The sequence below is a fragment of the Leopardus geoffroyi genome, chromosome A3 (assembly GCF_018350155.1).
Source record: "Leopardus geoffroyi isolate Oge1 chromosome A3, O.geoffroyi_Oge1_pat1.0, whole genome shotgun sequence".
Classification (NCBI taxonomy): Eukaryota; Metazoa; Chordata; class Mammalia; order Carnivora; family Felidae; genus Leopardus; species Leopardus geoffroyi.
In genome coordinates this window covers 100,989,325-101,007,564 of record NC_059336.1, presented here as the reverse complement: position 1 = coordinate 101,007,564, position 18,240 = coordinate 100,989,325, and the positions used below count along the sequence as shown (strand labels likewise).

General features: G+C 39.7%; 1 protein-coding gene across 4 annotated transcripts in view; it reads right to left on the bottom strand.

The window, feature by feature from the left end:
- The window catches only part of KDM3A (lysine demethylase 3A), a 53,539-nt gene that overhangs the window by 12,417 nt on the left and 22,882 nt on the right, over window positions 1-18,240 (bottom strand). For all 4 annotated transcript variants that reach the window (XM_045446760.1, XM_045446763.1, XM_045446762.1 and 1 more), the window contains exons 11-18: window positions 13,283-13,487; window positions 9,630-9,844; window positions 6,064-6,216; window positions 5,830-5,925; window positions 5,305-5,432; window positions 3,399-3,594; window positions 1,163-1,335; window positions 549-785 (exon numbers count right to left, since the gene is read on the bottom strand). In XM_045446760.1, the coding sequence (XP_045302716.1) occupies window positions 549-785; window positions 1,163-1,335; window positions 3,399-3,594; window positions 5,305-5,432; window positions 5,830-5,925; window positions 6,064-6,216; window positions 9,630-9,844; window positions 13,283-13,487 (1,403 nt within the window). The remainder of the gene's footprint in view (window positions 1-548; window positions 786-1,162; window positions 1,336-3,398; window positions 3,595-5,304; window positions 5,433-5,829; window positions 5,926-6,063; window positions 6,217-9,629; window positions 9,845-13,282; window positions 13,488-18,240) is intronic.

Sequence of the window (18,240 nt, the reverse complement as noted above, 5' to 3'; positions counted from 1 at the left end):
TCCTAAACCATCAACCAAAACCTAAGATTGAACAAGTCTGCCCTTTAAAAACAGGCCCCTGGGAGACTACACACCAATTCCAAGATGATACCACATGGCTCTGGCCCACCTAAAATTGCCTTCAGCATAAGGGTTTTAACTCTGGGAAGAGGGACACATGATTTGCATAGTATTTTGTCTAATCTCCTAAACCCCATCAGCCTATTAGTCATGCTCTCACTTCTTCTGTTGAGAATCAACACCCAAGAATCACTGAGCCCAGAAAACACTCATCAAAAACCCAGTGATAACTGGTTTGGAAGCAAGCAAAACCTCACTAGTAGAGAGCTCAGGAATGTCCACTGCAAAAAATAAGACTCACAGCTACAGTGCCCTAATTATATTCACCCCAAACAATAAAGTACAAAAGTAGTAGATAAAGTATATACCACTCACAATTGAGAGGTAGAGGCCGGGGGGGGGGGGGGGGAGCAGGGCTGTCAGAAGCCTGCCAAAAGACCTCCAAAAGGGGGTCTGAACTGAGTTGGAGGAGCAGAGGCCCCTCTTACCTGTCCTTGTTTCCAGCACTCCCTAAACACATTCCAGTTGCTCTTGTTGTTGGGATCCTGGAGGCATAGCAAGCGATTATCACACAGCCAATAGTGAGGAGTGTCAAAGCCCAGAATGCTAGGCTTAATAGTCAGTCCTTGAGGCCTCTTAGATAAATCAGTGGAAGTCTTATTTTGCACCAAAGAGGCAAAGATGTCATCAAGGATTTTTGGTGTATTCTTGAGTCCATTTTCTGTCTGAATTTGAGAAAGAACACAAGTCTTAAATATTCCCTACCATCAAAAGACCCATTCCTATAATAGTAGGATGGCCATTACATATCCAGAAAAGATTCCAAGTCAGGACCCTAAGACAAACAGGTAAGTCCCCTTCCCTCACTTGACATTACAACTCACAGGAAGCAGGTATAGAAAAAAGTTTACTAGGAGAAAATGGCCCAGCCCAGTACTACAACCCTGTGAAGGCTGCCTGCCAATGAAACCTGCACCCATGAAGGAAAGCCTAAGATTCAAATCCTTCTTTCTACTTTCTGTTTCAATTTCTCTAGTCTCTTCCTGCTCTGACTGTATTCATCTTTGTAAGGTGGAATACAAACAATAAAACAAATGCATACCTTTCCTGTAGAGGAATTCAAGAGATTTCGGAGGAAACCAGAATTGTTGTTGCTTACAGGTGTTAAAATTGTGCTGTTAAAGGTGTGGAGGACTGTGCTGGATTTGCTCAAAGGGGGGAGGGGTGGAAGGCATTTGATTTCGTTCTTTAGAATTGGCATTGTTGGTTGTTTTTCTAGAAACAAAACGAAAAACATCCATATGAAAAAGCATTCCAAAAGGCAAATCCCTTATTTGTCTTCTATTAGAATTACTTTCGAACTTGGCTTTCATTTACTTTAGAACCAAAAAACTTAAGAGGATAAATACTAATGAAATTACTGATTTAGACAATGATTTCCAACTTGTATTAAAATAATAAATATCCAACATTCAAGGTGATATTATGTTAAAAAAAATTTTTTTTGAGTATAGTTGACACATAGTATTACTTTAGTTTCAGATGTAGCTACCATCTGTCACCATACAACAGTATTACAACATCAATGACTATATTCCCTATTGCTGTGCCTTTTATTCCTGTGACTTATCCATTCCATAAATGGAAGCCTGTATCTCCTACACCCCTTCACCCATTTTGCCCACCCCCTCTCCCCTCTTGCAATTATAGATCTGATTCTACTTTTTGTTTATTCATTTGTTTTTTTAGATTCCACATGAGTGAGGGATGCCTGGGTGGCTCAGTCGGTTGAGCATATGACTTCAGCTCAGGTCATGATCTCATGGTGCGTGGGTTCGAGCCCTACATTGGGCTCTGTGCTGGCAGCTCAAAGCCTAGAGCCTGCTTTGGATTCTGTGTCTCCCTCTCTCTCTCTGCACCCCTTCCCCCAACCCCACCGCTCACACTGTCTCTCAAAAATAAATAAGTGTAAAAAAAAAAAAACACTTAGATTCCACATGAGTGAACTCACATGGCGCAAATGGTATTTTTTAGACTTCCCTCTTCTATTTGTGTGCTCCTGATATACAAAATATAATGGATTTATGTAAATTAACACTGTAACTAGCAATCTTGATAGGTATGTTTATTAAATATGGATACTTTTAGATTTTTCACACGTATAATCAGATTGTCTAAAATATCAACAACTTTAAAAATATATATATCGACAGCTTTATCTTTCTTTCCAATCCTTATATCTTTTTGTTTGCCTTTGCAATAGCCAGGACTTCCAGTACAATGTTTAATAAAATAGTGATGGCAGGTATTCTCTTATTCCTGAGCAGAGGAAAACTGTTAAAAAAATATCAATTAAAAAAACCAATCATTATATTTGCTGTCAGTTTTATTATAGAAACTCATTAAATTGAGGATATTCCCTTTGTTCCTATTTAAGAGTTGTTTTAATCATGAATAGCTATTGAATTATACTACTTTATGTCGTCACATGACTTTTCTCCCACATTTTCAATGTTAAACTACAGCTGCATTTCTGAAGCCCTACTTGGTCATGCTGTAGAATTCCTTTATTCATAGTGAATTTTTTTTTTTAATGCTTATTTACTTATTTTTGCAAGAGATAGAGAGATAGCAAGCAGGAGAAGGGCAGAGAGAGAGAGAGAGAGAGACAGAGAATCCTAAGCAGGCTCTGCATGGTGAGCACAGAGCCCAATGTGGGGCTTGAACCCACGAACCATGAGATAATGACCTGAGCCGAAATCAAGAATCAGACACTTAACCAACTGAGACACCCAGGCGCCCCAGTGTTGAATTCTATTCACTGAAATTTTGATTAGGATGTTTGCACAAAAGAAATTAACCTGCAATTTTTCTTTCTTAAAACATGGCTAAAAAGCATAATCGCCTAAACCTAACGAACTACCTGAATCCAAAGCCCATGTTCTTTATACTGTCGTCAAGCATCCTGAGACAAAGCACAGATGAGAAAAATAAAACTGAAGCCAGAACATTCTAATTAGACAAAACAGAAAAAATACACAGGGTAAGGATAGAAAGATGGAAAATTGCCTATTAAAACAAACAAGTCTCAGCCCCCTCCTTTCTTGCCAAACACAATCTCAACCTAGAGTTCTACAGTCAGCAAAAGTTCTCCCCTTTGGGGTTGCATTTTAAAAATACTTGCATTTGTACCAGGACTCAGGAGAACTACAGGGAACCAATACTTTCCATTCCACACACTTCTAATTACTCTGTTCTCACAACAACTGAGGTTGCCAATTCCTCCCGTGAATGGACTAAAGTTCTCAGGAACCCACAGGAAAGCAGAAAACACTCACCCTTGTTTTCCTTGTTGACATTCCCGCTGGTCAGGTCTGCCAGCCAGTTTAAAGGAGATGTGCTGGCTGGACAGGTGGGCTTCATGCTGCTGGCTGGCTTGGAAGCAGCTTCCCCAGCCACAGGCACTGGCTCCAACACCAAGGGATTCTGCTGGAACCCGGCACCAGGAGTAGGTTTTTCTCCAGCAAAGGAAGTCTGTGTTGAGTATAAAAGAATTTTCCACAAGCTAAAACATTACATTTCCTTTTTCTTATCCTCTTCCCTAACAGCTCACCAGTAAGAGATAAATACCCCAAACAAAACCACCTAATAGTCCTGGACATCACCACAGCTGCAGTAACCTTGCAATAATAGGGCAGAACTATACAAGATAAAAGAGATTTTAATTTTCTTATAGCTTCTAAGTATTACTGGTGAAAACAAAAGACATGTTTCCCTCTCTACCCCTTTACCACCCATCTCTTGCTCATACAAATCCTTATCACTCCCCTTACCACGCTGCTTTAAAATGACTAGTTTGTGTCTATCTTCCCTGTGAGCTCATAATATCTTTTTTTTTTTTTTTTTCAACGTTTATTTATTTTGGGGACAGAGAGAGACAGAGCATGAACGGGGGAGGGGCAGAGAGAGAGGGAGACACAGAATCGTAAACAGGCTCCAGGCTCTGAGCCATCAGCCCAGAGCCTGACGCGGGGCTCGAACTCACAGACCGCGAGATCGTGACCTGGCTGAAGTCGGATGCTTAACCGACTGCGCCACCCAGGCGCCCCATAATATCTTGAATAGGCACTCACAGCATGGCTGATGAATGAATGAGTGAATGAATGAATGAGTGAATGAATGAGGCAGGGTAGGAAAGGTACAGCTGTGATTTCAGAAGGAAATGGGATGCAGAATACAAAATGCTCTTTTGTTTTAGCATAGCATAGTAGGCTTTAAAATGTGATCAACAGCTCTTAAAAGAACTCAAACATTTAAAAAACTGGACAGAGCACACCACTTATTTTTCTGTTACTTAAAAACTGCCTTGACTCAGCTAATGAGTTTATACAAACATAAGGAGGGAAACAACAAATTCCTGCTGTGGTCCTGATCTTTCTTTTATGTGTGATGGATTTCTGTGATACCCAATTATCAGCATTATTATTCTTCTGCTATTGATGAGGAAGTGGAACTCCTCATGTGAAACCGTCCATGTGAGCCAAAGTCATGCAACTAGAAAGTGGCAGAAAAAGATTTCAAATTCAGTTCTGAATCTAAGGGGCACAGCTCTTCTAGCTGTACTGCCTCTGACACCAAAGCTTTATGAAAATGTGAAAGAACTTCTGATTATCAAACACAATGTGAGAGAATGATACACTGGGGTAAAGGGGAAGAAGAGAGAGTGGGGTAGAGGTGATGGTGGAGATGAAAGGGATGCTACCAGGAAAAGTCACATGGGCGCCACAGAAATGTACATTTTTTGAGGTGAGAAATGGGGATATAAAGGTTCATTTCAATATTATTTCCTTCAACCCCTCAAATATATAGGTAAAACATATTCAGTAATTTTAAAAGATTGTGAAGAATATCTAAACAATCTTAACTCTATGAAGCACAAAGTTTTTTAAAAAACCCACATAAAATTCAATAGCAACTCATTAAGTAGACTACAACAGATAGACGTTTTTGCTTTTTCACGGAACAAAAATTAAAACCTACTAAAAGAGACTACAGATGAGGTCCACAAAAATAATGTGGAAAGGGAGAATGGGTCTATGAAGTGTCACATGAAATATATGACTTGCCTCTTTCCACGGACCACTGTCCCCATGTTCCTTTCAAATACACTATAGGAATCCTTGGGTTATTTGAAAAGACAGACAACAATCTCAAGGTTGGTGAATCTAGCATAAACAGTAATACCTGTTTTATGTCTTCCTTTGAGGCTGGCTTTGAAAAGAGTTTGAATTGCCTGTTTGAACAGGGACAATTTGCTTTTATTCCCCATTTTGCTCTCACTGAATGAACAATGTCTCCAACATCATAGAGGGCTACAAAAAAAGGGGGGGGGGCAGAGACAAACATCTGAACAAGGGTATTAGGTACTATCAACCTCAATATTACAAAGTAGAAACTGGTACTTCCAACAGAATTACTTTTTCCTTTCTTCCTTTTTTTTTTTTTTTTTTAGCAGCATGGTGCTTATATTTCCTCCTTTTCATCCTAAGTATGCCTTCCCCCACAAAAGCATTATTTTCCTTCCTTCTACAAAATGATTCACAAGACCTTAATCAAAACGTTTTGGGGGCATTACTTAACACATTTTTGGACAATTTACGATACACACTGAGTTAGCAGGTAATTATACTACAGAAAGTAAAACCAATCACCAGCCCCTGAGTTAACCAGAACAAGGGGAAAAGAAAACCACTGCACTACATGAAATACCTTTTCCAGGAATGATCTGTGTAGGCATCAGGTTCTCTGGTTCATGTATCTGACTCTTCACACATCTTAGCCAAGAGAAAGTCTTGTAGGCAGCACCTACAAAGAAATGATTTGTAGTAATTGCTCCCCATGGACTCTGGCCCTAAATCCTTCAGAAATCCATCAATCACAAATCAATAAACAGCTTAATTTGTGTAAGGGGGGCTTGAAGGAGGGAATCAAGTCATTTCTAACCTTGTTGGCAATTCTTCCTCTTCATCCGGTAGCAATCCACACACACTCCAAACCCACACCTAGGACACACCCAGTGCAGGTTGAAGATGGTGGTGTCACATACGTCACACATTTCCCGAACACCTTTGACAGCTCGCTTCCAAGCAACCTGTCCTACAAAAATCAATAAATCACTTAGTCCTGGGGAGGAGAGTGCTTCTGAAGTAAAACATGAAAGGGGAGAGAAGTTGACATCATTCCTCCCTCTCACTGGAGTTCTCATCAACTTTGTTTAGCCTTAAAACACCATCTCAAATGCCCCCCCAACCTCTCCACCCTCCACCATGACGCTCTCCTGAATTCCTTCAGCACTCCCATCAACTTGTATTTGTATTTCAGACTCAAGCTTCTTCACACTGTATACAGTCAAGTGTAGTTTTACCTCCTCCTAGGAGACTAAACTCTGTCCATGCAGAATCCCTGCTTGGACTGTGCCTTATACCAAACCCACTCTGCATACCACTAGCACATAAGTACTGCTGAATAAATCAATGGAAAAAGCATGAGTAATTACAGAAGCTGCAATAAGACACAGGTATTACAGAGCAGTGGCTCTTTCACCTTTTGTTTGGATCATGAGCCCCTTTCCGAATCTGAAGACAGCGTGGACAATACTTTCTCCAAAGGAAACAAGAATGACTCAGATCCGCCAGCCCAACATAGATTGTCAGGTTATTCACACAGGCCCTGAATCCACTCATACAGCCTAGAAAAAGCCCCAAGGTCTTAGGGAACCTGTTCCTTAGGGAACAGGGGGCACAACAGTACACAGTTGGTTCCTTCATTGGCCAGAATCAGAAACTTGATTTTTTTAGTGCCAGTAGTGATGCAGGCATCCAGGTCTGACTCACACTAACCAAATATCCAACAGGTTGAAGCATAATCCAAGATTCTACAAACTAGTATTTTCTGTTGCAGTGGCCAAGCCCTGATAACTGGATGGGGCAGCCTTACAGGACTGAGCAGACCATCATTCCCCTCCCCTAGTAAGGAGGAGTGCCAAATCAGGTATCAGAAAGCTTCAGGAGTATATGCAAAAGGAAGACATTTTCCTGGATCACACAAAAGCCCAATGTCTGTTAATCAGAAAACTTTTCTGTCTGTCTCTCTCTTCTGAATAACACTGGATCAATACTGCCATGTTCTTATTGTATGGAAAATATCTTTTTCCTAATCCAATCTGTGGTTTATTCATTCTTGCTTCTGATGGGCCAAAACATAAATGATCAACTTCAGCTTTTACCAAATTAATCCAATTGCTAAGTGAACTTCTGCCATTTCATTATAATGTCATAGTTCAGTGCACGATACACAGAGCCTTAGGCGTTTTACAAATGAGGTTTTATGAACTTCACCTTGGTCGTTCAGGTAGACTGTTTTATTACAGAGTATTCTTACATTTCTCAGCCACCCATTTAATGATTATTTGTCATTGAAGAGACAGGATTAAATGTATAAAGGTTGAGACCTGCTTCCCAATCCCAGGATCAGAGGGTAACCCTTTTTGGAACACCTTGTGGTCCATCTGCCAGTATCACTCACAGTGAGTTCCTCTCTCCAACTGACCAACTTGTCACAGAGAAGAACAGGATGATCAAAAAGGCAAGGAGGAAAGGTTAATCATATTTAAATCTTCAAGGACAGAGATTCTTAGTTATTCTCTTAAAAGAAAACTATCTGTACCTTTTTTTATACATTGTTCAAATGACTTCTCTTAAGCAAAGAAAAAAACATCAGTTGCTTATAACAGTCCTGCTAATTCATGAGTGAAGCTACTAATATATTCCAAAAAAGTGTTTCTATATTCCAGTCGTTTATATAATACTTCTAGACTACTAACAATTTTTCTTGGGGCACCTGGGTGGCTCAGTTGGTTAAGTGACTGACTCTTGATTTCGGCTCACGTCATGATCTCACAATTTGTGGGATTAGAGCCCCATTTCAGGCTCTGTGTTGACAGCCCGGACCCTGCTTTGGATTTGCTCTCACCCTCTCTCTCTACCTGTCCCCGTGCATGCACACTCTCTCTCTCAAAATAAACATTTTAAAATAAAACATGTAAAAAAAAAAAAAAAAAAGACTTTTTCTTTAACCCCACTTTTACTTAAATGTATTTAATAAGGAAACTCCATTATCTCTACTAAAAATGGAAACCAGTGTCACTTGTCCTAAATAGAAGATTATAGGAAAAACAACTTTAATAAGATCCTTGACTCATAAGAGTCTCTATTATTTCAACAGAACGGAGTCTACAGCTCTCTTTAGTGTGACTTTGGCTTCCTCCTGGAACCCACAATCCTATTCTCCTTCTAGCTCTGAATTCCTCCTGCTTCTTGGAATGCCTCAGTTCCATTCCTTGGACTTGGCAATTTAACAGTATCTGTACCTATCCAACAAACTACTTTGGTGCTGAAACCAGTAGCTTTAGTTTCTGGTAGCTAGAACCAAAATTCTTAAGACTGGTATATGTGGATGCCAGTACTGAAACATATTTGGTTATGCAAAGTTTGAAAAGATATCTACAGAGAAACAGAAAGGCTTCACTTTTAAACTGCAACCATTTGGGGAAGACAAAATGATGGAAGAAAGTGTGAGACTTAAATAAAATAGCTGCTTCTTGGTGTTTCTGGCGGGATGTCTCACTTCTACAGAGGCATAAAAAAGGGAGGATGTGCTGCTGTTCTCCCAGACATTATATCTTGAGACATCATGAGGGAGGTCTGGCTCTCATGTCACCCACACTGATCCCTGTGATTTATTGGGCCGCCAGATCAGTGTGAGAGTGCTCTCAGAGAGTGGAAGACACTGGCACTCATCCAGCTGGAACCTCCATATATTCTGTTAAAACCCTGACTCTAACAGAATCCTTTTCATCTGAACTTGTTCCCATTCTCATGCCTGGGACCCAGCTCCCCAGACTCTGATTTTTCAGTTAAGTCTATTTTCTTTGAAATGAATTCCTGATTAAGAACCTTTGCCTTAGGGACGCTTCGGCGGCTCAGTCGGTTAAGTGCCCGACTCGATTTCAGCTCGGGTCATGATCCCACAGTTAAGATCGAGCCTCATGTTGGGCTCTGCATTTACTGTGTGGATCCCGCTTGGAATTCTTGCTCTCTCTCATCCTCTACCCCTCCCTGCTTGTGCACGTGCACTCTATCTCAAAACAAACTTAAAAACAAAGAAGAGCCTTCATCTGAAAAAGAACCCAACCAGAGAGGCCTCATCACCTTTTGATGAGCCCACACTGCTGATAAGGCTGTGCAAATTCCACCACTACTTCACCTTCCTTAACAAAGAGTTCCACTCCTTTGGTAACTACTCCAAAACCAACCCCAACGACAAGTGACTGACTCTGACCAACAGGCAGAACCTTATAAAAATTATAAAAGGGAAAATGCAACCTCACTATACCAAAGTCATCTAAACCTCTGGATGAAAATGAAACCCATGCAAATTAGAACTTAGGTGTCATTTAGGAACAAATCAAGTTGGACTCAAAAATCCTACCCCCTAAGAGATGCTCTTACTGTGTGGCTCAATAGTTGACATAGCTTCCTTTTCAGAAATCACCATTTGACAGAAGTGGTCTCCAATGTTGGCCAGGATATACTTTGCAGTGTCCAAATCAGTCCCCACAACGTTTTTGGTTAAAGGCAACCACAAGCCAATTGCTTCACTGTCGTACTTGTTTGGTGTTAAGAACCCTTCCACCCGCAATACACCATGTTTGTTGAATTGTAACCTAGAGGAAGTGGAGGGGGGAAAAGCATGTTACACACATACAAAGAAATGATTTACGCCTTATAGTTACTATTTAAATCAAATTCCTTCCCAGTTTTCTATAATCTCCATGGCTAATTACAGTCAATTGTTACTTAGCAACATCAGTGGAAAGATTTAAAAAATTTTTAAATTTCTAAGTTTTCCCTCAGAAGATGCGGAGAGGGAGGTGGGGGAGAAGTGCTATTTACTTCAACCAAGATATAATCATACTGCCTCCAGAGGCAGGTGTTGAACCTTCCAGACTTGGGACTTAATAGCAAGGACCATCACAAGTCACCACAGAAGAAAACGGAAACCAAACAGCAGGTGATAGATAATCTGATCAGATTTGAATACAAACACTGCTTCAAGAATAATGCTCAGCAAAGGAAGGCTAACTCTAGACAGTCACTGAAGCCATGCCCACATAGATCCTTGAGGAATTCAGCACCCATATGAATACGAGCTACAAATTATTATGTAAGCTTCTGGAATGAGAGGCAGTGTTAAGACAGACCTAAGTACCTGAAGGTGAAGCAAAAGGCAGAATACATTCTCAGGATTTTCTTTCAATATCTTTAGCACCCGAGTGTGTTTCCTAAGTGTTAGTTTTGAATTTTTTCAAAATTTATTCAAAATGACATTCTACGTCAATTGAGTTGGAGACACAGAAGTAGACATAATATACACAGAGAAGTAGGATATGTTAGGTATCATAACAATCGTTAAATCTTATAGGAGCCAGGGAAGGAAGTACTGACTGGGAGTTTTGTGGGACTAATATTAAGACTTTGTGGTAGGGATAGTGATTAACATTGGCCTTTAAGAACAGGTGGATATTAGGTAAGAGAAAGCATGTCAAAGAAACTATATTTCATACAAAAGAAGAAAAAAATGAAGGATCTTGATTTCTCCACTGATCACTGGGCACCTATCAAAAATCTCTGAGTCCATGATACATACCTAATGTATTTTAGAAAAACCATTTGTCCAGAAGAGTGTAGAATGAACTGGAAGGACACTGAGAGTCACTTAACAGAGGCAAATTTGTTTCAAGCAGTCCAAAGGAGAGATGCAAATTTTTAATTGATTGCCCAAATTACAGATAGTCACAATACTAAAAAATGAATCTGAAAAGCTCTTCAAAGGGGTAGATGGCAAACAGGATTTGGCAACTGGGCCTTACTACTGTAACTCTAACCCTCCTATTTTATCTGCAGGAAAATTTAATGAGAAACAAACTTGATGAGGAAGCTAATGACAGCCTTAACTTCTCTCTAAACAGCAGGGGGAAAAAAGACTCTGTTCTTTAAAGTATGATATTCTTTCTAGCAAAGAGGTGGGTTTGTTCTAATTTCTACTAGACTAGCTTCTACCATGCAACATTAAGCAAAGGCACTTTCCCCTTCAAAGAGGTCAAAAATAGGAAAACAGCTAAGTCATAAAATGAGTGATTTCTAGATGGTTACAAAACAGTGGTTACAAAAAAGCTCCAGGGGCACCTGAGTGGATCAGTCGGTTAAACATCCGACTTTGGCTCAGGACATGATCTCACAGTTCGTGGGTTCGAGCTCCGCATCGGGCTCTGTGCTGACAGCTCACAGCCTGGAGCCTGCTTCAGATTCTGTGTCTCCCTCTCTCTCTTGCCCCTCCCCTGCTCGCATTCTGTCTCTGTCTCTCTCTCAAAAAATAAACAAACATTGAAAAAAAAAAAAGCTCCAGTAATATTCAAAAGAAAAAACTATCCCCTCCCTATAAGGCCTCTGCAACTTATACCAAAACCTAGGGAGCCTGGGTGGCTCAGTCGGTTAAGCGTCCAACTTCGGCACGGTCATGATCTCATGGTTTGTGAGTTCGAGCCCTGCTTGGGGCTCTGTGCTGACAGCTCACAGCCTGGAGCCTGCTTCAGACTCTGTGTCTCCCTCTCTCCCTCTGCCCCTCCTCTGCTCACACTCTGTCTCTCTCTTAAAAGTAAACATTAAAAAAAAAAAAAAAAGGAAATACAAAGATCTGTACAACGCATATTTTGTGTTCTCTAAAAAACATATATCAGAACCCACTGCATATGCATCTTCACACACTTACTTGTATAAAAAAACTCTCCAGACAGGAAGTAGAATAGAGCTAATCTGTATTAAGAACTTATTCTGGGCCAGGTGTTATTTAAAATATACACTAATATATGGGTATGGTAACATGCTAACAGTTATTACAGTCCTAAATACTAGACACACACTTTATCATGGTGCTTTTGCAATTTACTCAGGAACAAATGGGGCAAACTACCACCTAAAAAACACTAGAGTTCATTAAATAAGACTGAATCTGAAAGTTACCAGAACAGATATAGTCAATGACCTGAAATATCTGTGCATTTAATTCAGTTATTCATCACTCTTTAATCTTGATAAAACTAAAGGGGAGGGGGTGAATAGGAAGAAATACAAGTCAACACCTGTTTAGGATCAGAACTAGTTGAGCCTAAGAGCGTCTACATTTCTGAGAAAGTGAATCCTACCTAAAGTGAATCTACATCCAGAACAACACTGCTCACTGATATATCAAGAAGAAACAGCCTTTTTCTTCACTAAGGATAGAAAAATTTAGAGAAAATTAATTTGACTTAAAAATACAATGTCAAAATAAAAGATTTTGCCTATACAATTAGAAAAGATTTTTAAAAAAGATACACCTCTTCCTGCTGGCAAAACTGCACAGAGATAGGAAATCTCAACTAATGTCATGGGGCATGGACACAGGTGCAGCCCTCTTGTAGGGCAATTTGGCAGAACATACGTATCAAAGTCTTAAAACACACACTGCTTCTGACCCAGTAATGCCACTTCCAGTAATCCTTCCAAAGTAAACAGTGAGAAATGGGACCAAGGAGATGATTGTTACTGTATTATTTTCAGTGGCAAAAACCACAAAATGATCTTAATGCCAATAAGAAAACTGGTTAAGTGAATTTTCAAACACTGTCACACCCACCTATTTTTTCAAAGATTTTGTAAAAAAAAAAAAAAAAAAAAAGCTAACACTATCAAGTGGTTCCTACTACATCTGGAAAACTAAGATTCAAAACAGTATCTGCAATATACCCAAGTAGAGAAGCTCAAACATATTTTATGACCACATCAAATACTAAATTGCACTGGAAAGTAACAGTGGTTACTTGTACTGGTTTTTTTTAAAAACTTCAGCACTTTTCTATAATGTTAGTGTTAGAATAAGAATTTTTTTTTAAGTTTCTCTACTTTAAAAAAAATGGAAAGGGAGATTGAGAAGGAAATAACATTCAGTAAGATCTAGATGATCAAACCCAAAGACTAAAAATACAATCTGCACTCTTTTTAGTTCTAGATTTACTGTATGCTATCGGGCCCAGATTGTCTGAGCTTTTCTCCAAATGCCTCACCTCCTGAAGTGAAAGAAGCGACAAAACACAGGTGAGTCTTTCTGTTGCTCCTTATCCTTGCGGAGACTGTCCAAGCGACACTCCCGGCACTTAGGCAGTTGTGCAACAATGTTCACGCAGGAGTCATCCTGTACAAAGGCCTCACCACTCTGCTGCAGCTTCTTGACTTTGGCTGGGTCTGTCAAAACCGACTTCCGGGATGGGGCTAGGAAAACACAAGATTAAAAAAATGAGACCTCAAATTTTTAAAAGTCACCACCATTTGACTGAAATCTATTCCAAAGACCAGTTTCCCCAAATGGAGAACTCCTTAAGTTCTGGTTCAACCGTAATTTCTAAAAATGGCTTAACATAAGATAACTATCAGAATAACTGGAAAGTTTTACTATCTTTATAAAACAATCCTCAGGGCTCCAGGATGGCTCAGTCAGTTAAGCCTCCAAATCTTGGTTTCGGCTCAAGTCATGATCTCACAGTTGTGAGATCAAGCCCCACAATGGGCTCCACGCTGAGTGTGGAGCCTGTTTGGGATTCTCTCTCTCCCTCTGTCCCTCCCCCACTTACACTCTCATTCTCTCAAATGAAATAATTCTCATTTGGTAAATCAATTTGGCAAGGCAACTTAAAACCCCAAATTCACCAACTAGACTCATAATTCCAAGTTAGTGTGTACTTCTATTCACAACTCTAGATAAGAAAACTATTTTAGGAAGACTCTTCCAAATCAGATACTTAGACTCATTCCATTAGCAGTGCACAGAGACAGGTTCACCTCAACAGAGGGGTCTGTGTGCAAGCCAAGTTTGTCACTTTTCACACTCAAAGACTGGTTCGTGTTTTCCAAAGCACCGTGCAAAAGCTAACCATTCTAAATATAATAACCAAACAGCTTTCCCACACAGGTCCCTGGGTCTATAAAATAGGAGCTACCTTCTAAATGCTTCCAAGGGGTGTCACTTGACCTTTGATAGGTGTTCAATTTCCTTCACGTGTATGTTCCACTCAGGATTAAGAGCAGTGACTACAGACAGGATGATGATTTTAAGTAAAAGCATTTTTTAAATTTTAACTTGCAATGGGCAGGATAACTTAAAGGAAATGTTAACACAGTTTCTAAAGAAAAGGGGAGAGGGGCACTTCGCTGGCTCACTTGATAGAGCATGCAACTCTTGATCTTGGGGTTGTGAGCTCAAGCCCTGCATTGGATATAAAGGTTACTTAAATAAATAACCACCATAAAGAAAAAAGGGAGAAAAAGTAGAGATTTGACAGGAAAGAGTGATCTTTGTGTCCACTGCATCAGCCCAAACAGCACAGAAATGAACCTATTTATAAATCAAGAGCCTTGAGGAGTATTTTATATGAAATAGACAGACATGACCTTTCTGAGGGCGCCTGGGTAGCTCAGTCAGTTAAGTAAGCATCTGACTTCAGCTCAAGTCATGATTTCAAGGTTTGTGGGTTCGAGGCCCTCATCGGTCTCTGTGCTGACAGCTCAGAGCCTGGAGTCTGCTTCGGATTTTGGGTCTCCCTCTCTCTGCCCCTCCCCTGCTCACACTCTAAAAAATTAAAATAAAATAAAATAAAATTAAAAAAAAGAAAGAAAAGACCTTTCCTCAGGATCCAAGGGAGCAGGGAAGTAGATTCTTTGGCAAACAAACAAAAAACAAAAACCAAGAAACAACTTTTGGGGAGCCAGTTACAGCTGGGAGAAGTTAGTAGTTGTGGGAACAAACCGTAAGATCTCAAAGCAAAGATGGTTTTAAATAAAATAAGCATCTCTAATAACGATCATAGAGGTGTTCCAATCTTACCTCTCTTAAAGCCGAACCAAAGCACACTGTAAAATGCTAAATGGATGCTGTCAAGCCATGATCCCTTAAGCACGCTTATTCAGTTATAGTAAAGAGAAGGTACAGCAAGGAAGGACAGAAAATAAAGAGATCAATAGTTCAAGGATGGAGTTTTAATTACTCAGATACTGAAAAAACATCATCCTTTAAATCGGGCCAGTTTTTCACAGATCATGGGCAAAGAGTCCAAAGGTTATCTGTTCTTCGCTGGCTTATGAGAGGAAATACGTAGAAATAAGCAAGCTGAACTATCTATATCTAGCTCTTTAGTGAGGAGAGCAATAATAGTTGACCCAATAACTGATTCCCTCAATTCAGAGCAGAGCTAAGGGAAAAAGGCAATGCCAACTTCTGAGGAGGCATATATCTACCTAACGGAAAAAAGGGAGCTGTTCTTGCACTCAGCTTGCTTTTGTTTTCTAGTCCCTAAGCGGAGAAGGAACGCAGGGGACAGGAGAACTTCCAGTCAAGTTTTTCCATACCCACAAGCAGTATCAGTGGACACAGTGGAGAGATCCTGATCACAGCCTCTCATTCTTCAACCAAGAGTTCCAGTAGACAGTATGCACTGGGACACTTAACTAGGTTTTTCATTTCTCTTAAAATCACTTTAGCTGGTGCACAGTTGTACAACATACTAAGACAAAGTGAGACTCCATAACTCATTAATACACTTACAATGTGCTTATCGATCTAGAATTGTTACTATTTCTTCAAATATTAAAATAATTTGCCTCAAAAACTAGCTGAATGTAAGGCCTGATGACTCAAAAAGAATAAAAAAATAGAACAGAAATATGGTTATGAATATTCACTTTCTTTGGGGAGTTACATAACTCAAGAGGAAAAGTATAATATTATGCAATTAATTTTCTGCAAATCAACAGTTCTATCAACTTAAACCTCAAGAACGTGGAAGCCGGGCTAGAAGTATCATTAGTCAAAGACAGGTTTTCCCACTCCTCCAACTCTGCATCCAAAGCCCAAGTCAAATCCGCCCATTTTCTCTCTAGCTTCACAGACCTGAAGTAAAAGCTAAATTGTGGATATATTCATGTCTTACTTATCCAAGTGAATAGTGTTTCTCATTAAGTTTTTTTAAAGCTATCAAAAATTCATGCTCCTTTTCCCACACAGCTGACAATTATCAAAGGTATTTTTAAATTGTAATAGCTCTGAACTTTCTGACATACTGAAGCCATTTAGTTCTACTAATTCTAATAAGGGAACTTCTGCTAACTACCGTCAGTGGAATGCATCCTCCAACTTAACAGAAGCTGTATGAAATACAGTGTACCATTTTCTCTAAAGAGTATAGGCATACCTTGGAGACACAGTGAGTGTGGTTCCAGACTACCTCAATAAAGCAAATTATTGCAGCAAAGCAAATCAAATGAATTTTGTTTTCCCAGTGCACATGAAAGTTATATTTACACTATACCGTAGTCTACTAAGCATGCAACAGCCTGGATCCATTAAAAACAAAACAAAACAAAAAAAAAAAAAAACATTATCTATGGCAGCTATAGCCTTACAAAATATATTACTTAAGTAAGACTTGCAAGTCAAAATTATTCCTGGATCCATGGGCTGCAGAATGGATGCTGTGTTAGCAGGCATGAAAACAAAATTAATCTCATACATCTCCCATCAGAGCTCTTGGGTGAACAGGTGCATTGTCCATGAGCAGTAATATTTTGAAAGGAATCTTTTTTTTTTGGAGCCGTAGGTCTCAACAATGGACTTAAAATATTCAGTAAACCATGTTGTAAACAAATGTGCTGTCATCCAGGCTTTGTTGTTCCATTTATAGAGCACAGAGTAGTAGCATAATCTAAGGGCCCCAGGATTTTCAGAATGGTAAATGAGCACTGGCTTCCACTTGAAGTCATCAGCTACATTAGCCCCTAACAAAGGAGTCCGCCTGTCCTTTAAAGCTTTCAAATCAGGCATTGATTTCTCCTCCCTAGCTCTCAAAGTCCTAGATGGCATCTTCTTCCAATCTGTTTAGTCTAGCCATCTTCATTAATTATCTTAGCTAGATTTTTTGGCTAACTTGCTGCAGCTTCTACATCAGCATTTGCTGCTTCATTTTGCACTTTTATGTTATGGAAATGACTTCTTTCCTTAAGCCTCACAAACCAACCTATGATAGCTTCAAACTTTTCTGCAGCTTCCTCACACCTCTTAGCCTTCAGAGAATTAAAGAGAATAATGACCTTGCTCTGGACTTAAAGGAATGTCGTGGTTGGTTTGCTCTCCCATCCAGACCACTAAAACGGTCTCCAAGTCAGCAATAAGGTTGTTTTACTTTCTTATCATTTGTGTTCACTGTAGTAGTACTTTTCATCGCCTTCAAGAATTTTTACTTTGCGTTCCGCAGCTTACCTGTCTGGCACAACAGGCCTAGCTTTATCTTGGCTTTGAGCATGCCTTCCTCACTAAGTCTAACCATTTCTAGCTTTTGATTTAAATGAGAGACGTGTGACTCTTCCTTTCCCTTTAACGCTGAAGAGGCCACTGTAGGGTTATTATTGGGCCTCATTTCACTAATTTTGTGTCTCAAAGAATATGCAGGCCTGAAGAGAGGAAGAGAGATGAGGAAATGGTCGGCTGGTGGAGCAGTCAGAACAAACGCAACATGCTGTCAACTAAGTTCGCCATCTCATATGGGTGCAGTTTGAGGTGCCCCCAAACAATTACAACAGTAACATAAAGATTACTCATCACAATCATAACAAATATGGTAATAATGAAAAAGTCAGAAATACCACAAGAATTACCAAAACGTGACATATAGACTAGAAGTGAGCAAATATTGTTGGGAAAATGGTGCCAACAGATTTCTTGACAGGGTTGCCACAAACCTTCAGTAAGTTAAAACTGCAGTATCTGCAAAGTGCAATAAAGCAAAGTACAAAAAAAATAATAATAAAAAATAAGGTATGCTAGCACATAGTTTCAAATTGTAGGTGCAGCAGGATTTCCCCTTAGGCAAGGAGACTGCCCAGTGTTATAGCCCTGTCCTTAAAATCTTTAACCAAAAGTCCCTTTTCTAGAGGTGCTGGTATAAATTCTGTCTTTAAAAATACATTGCAGATCTGA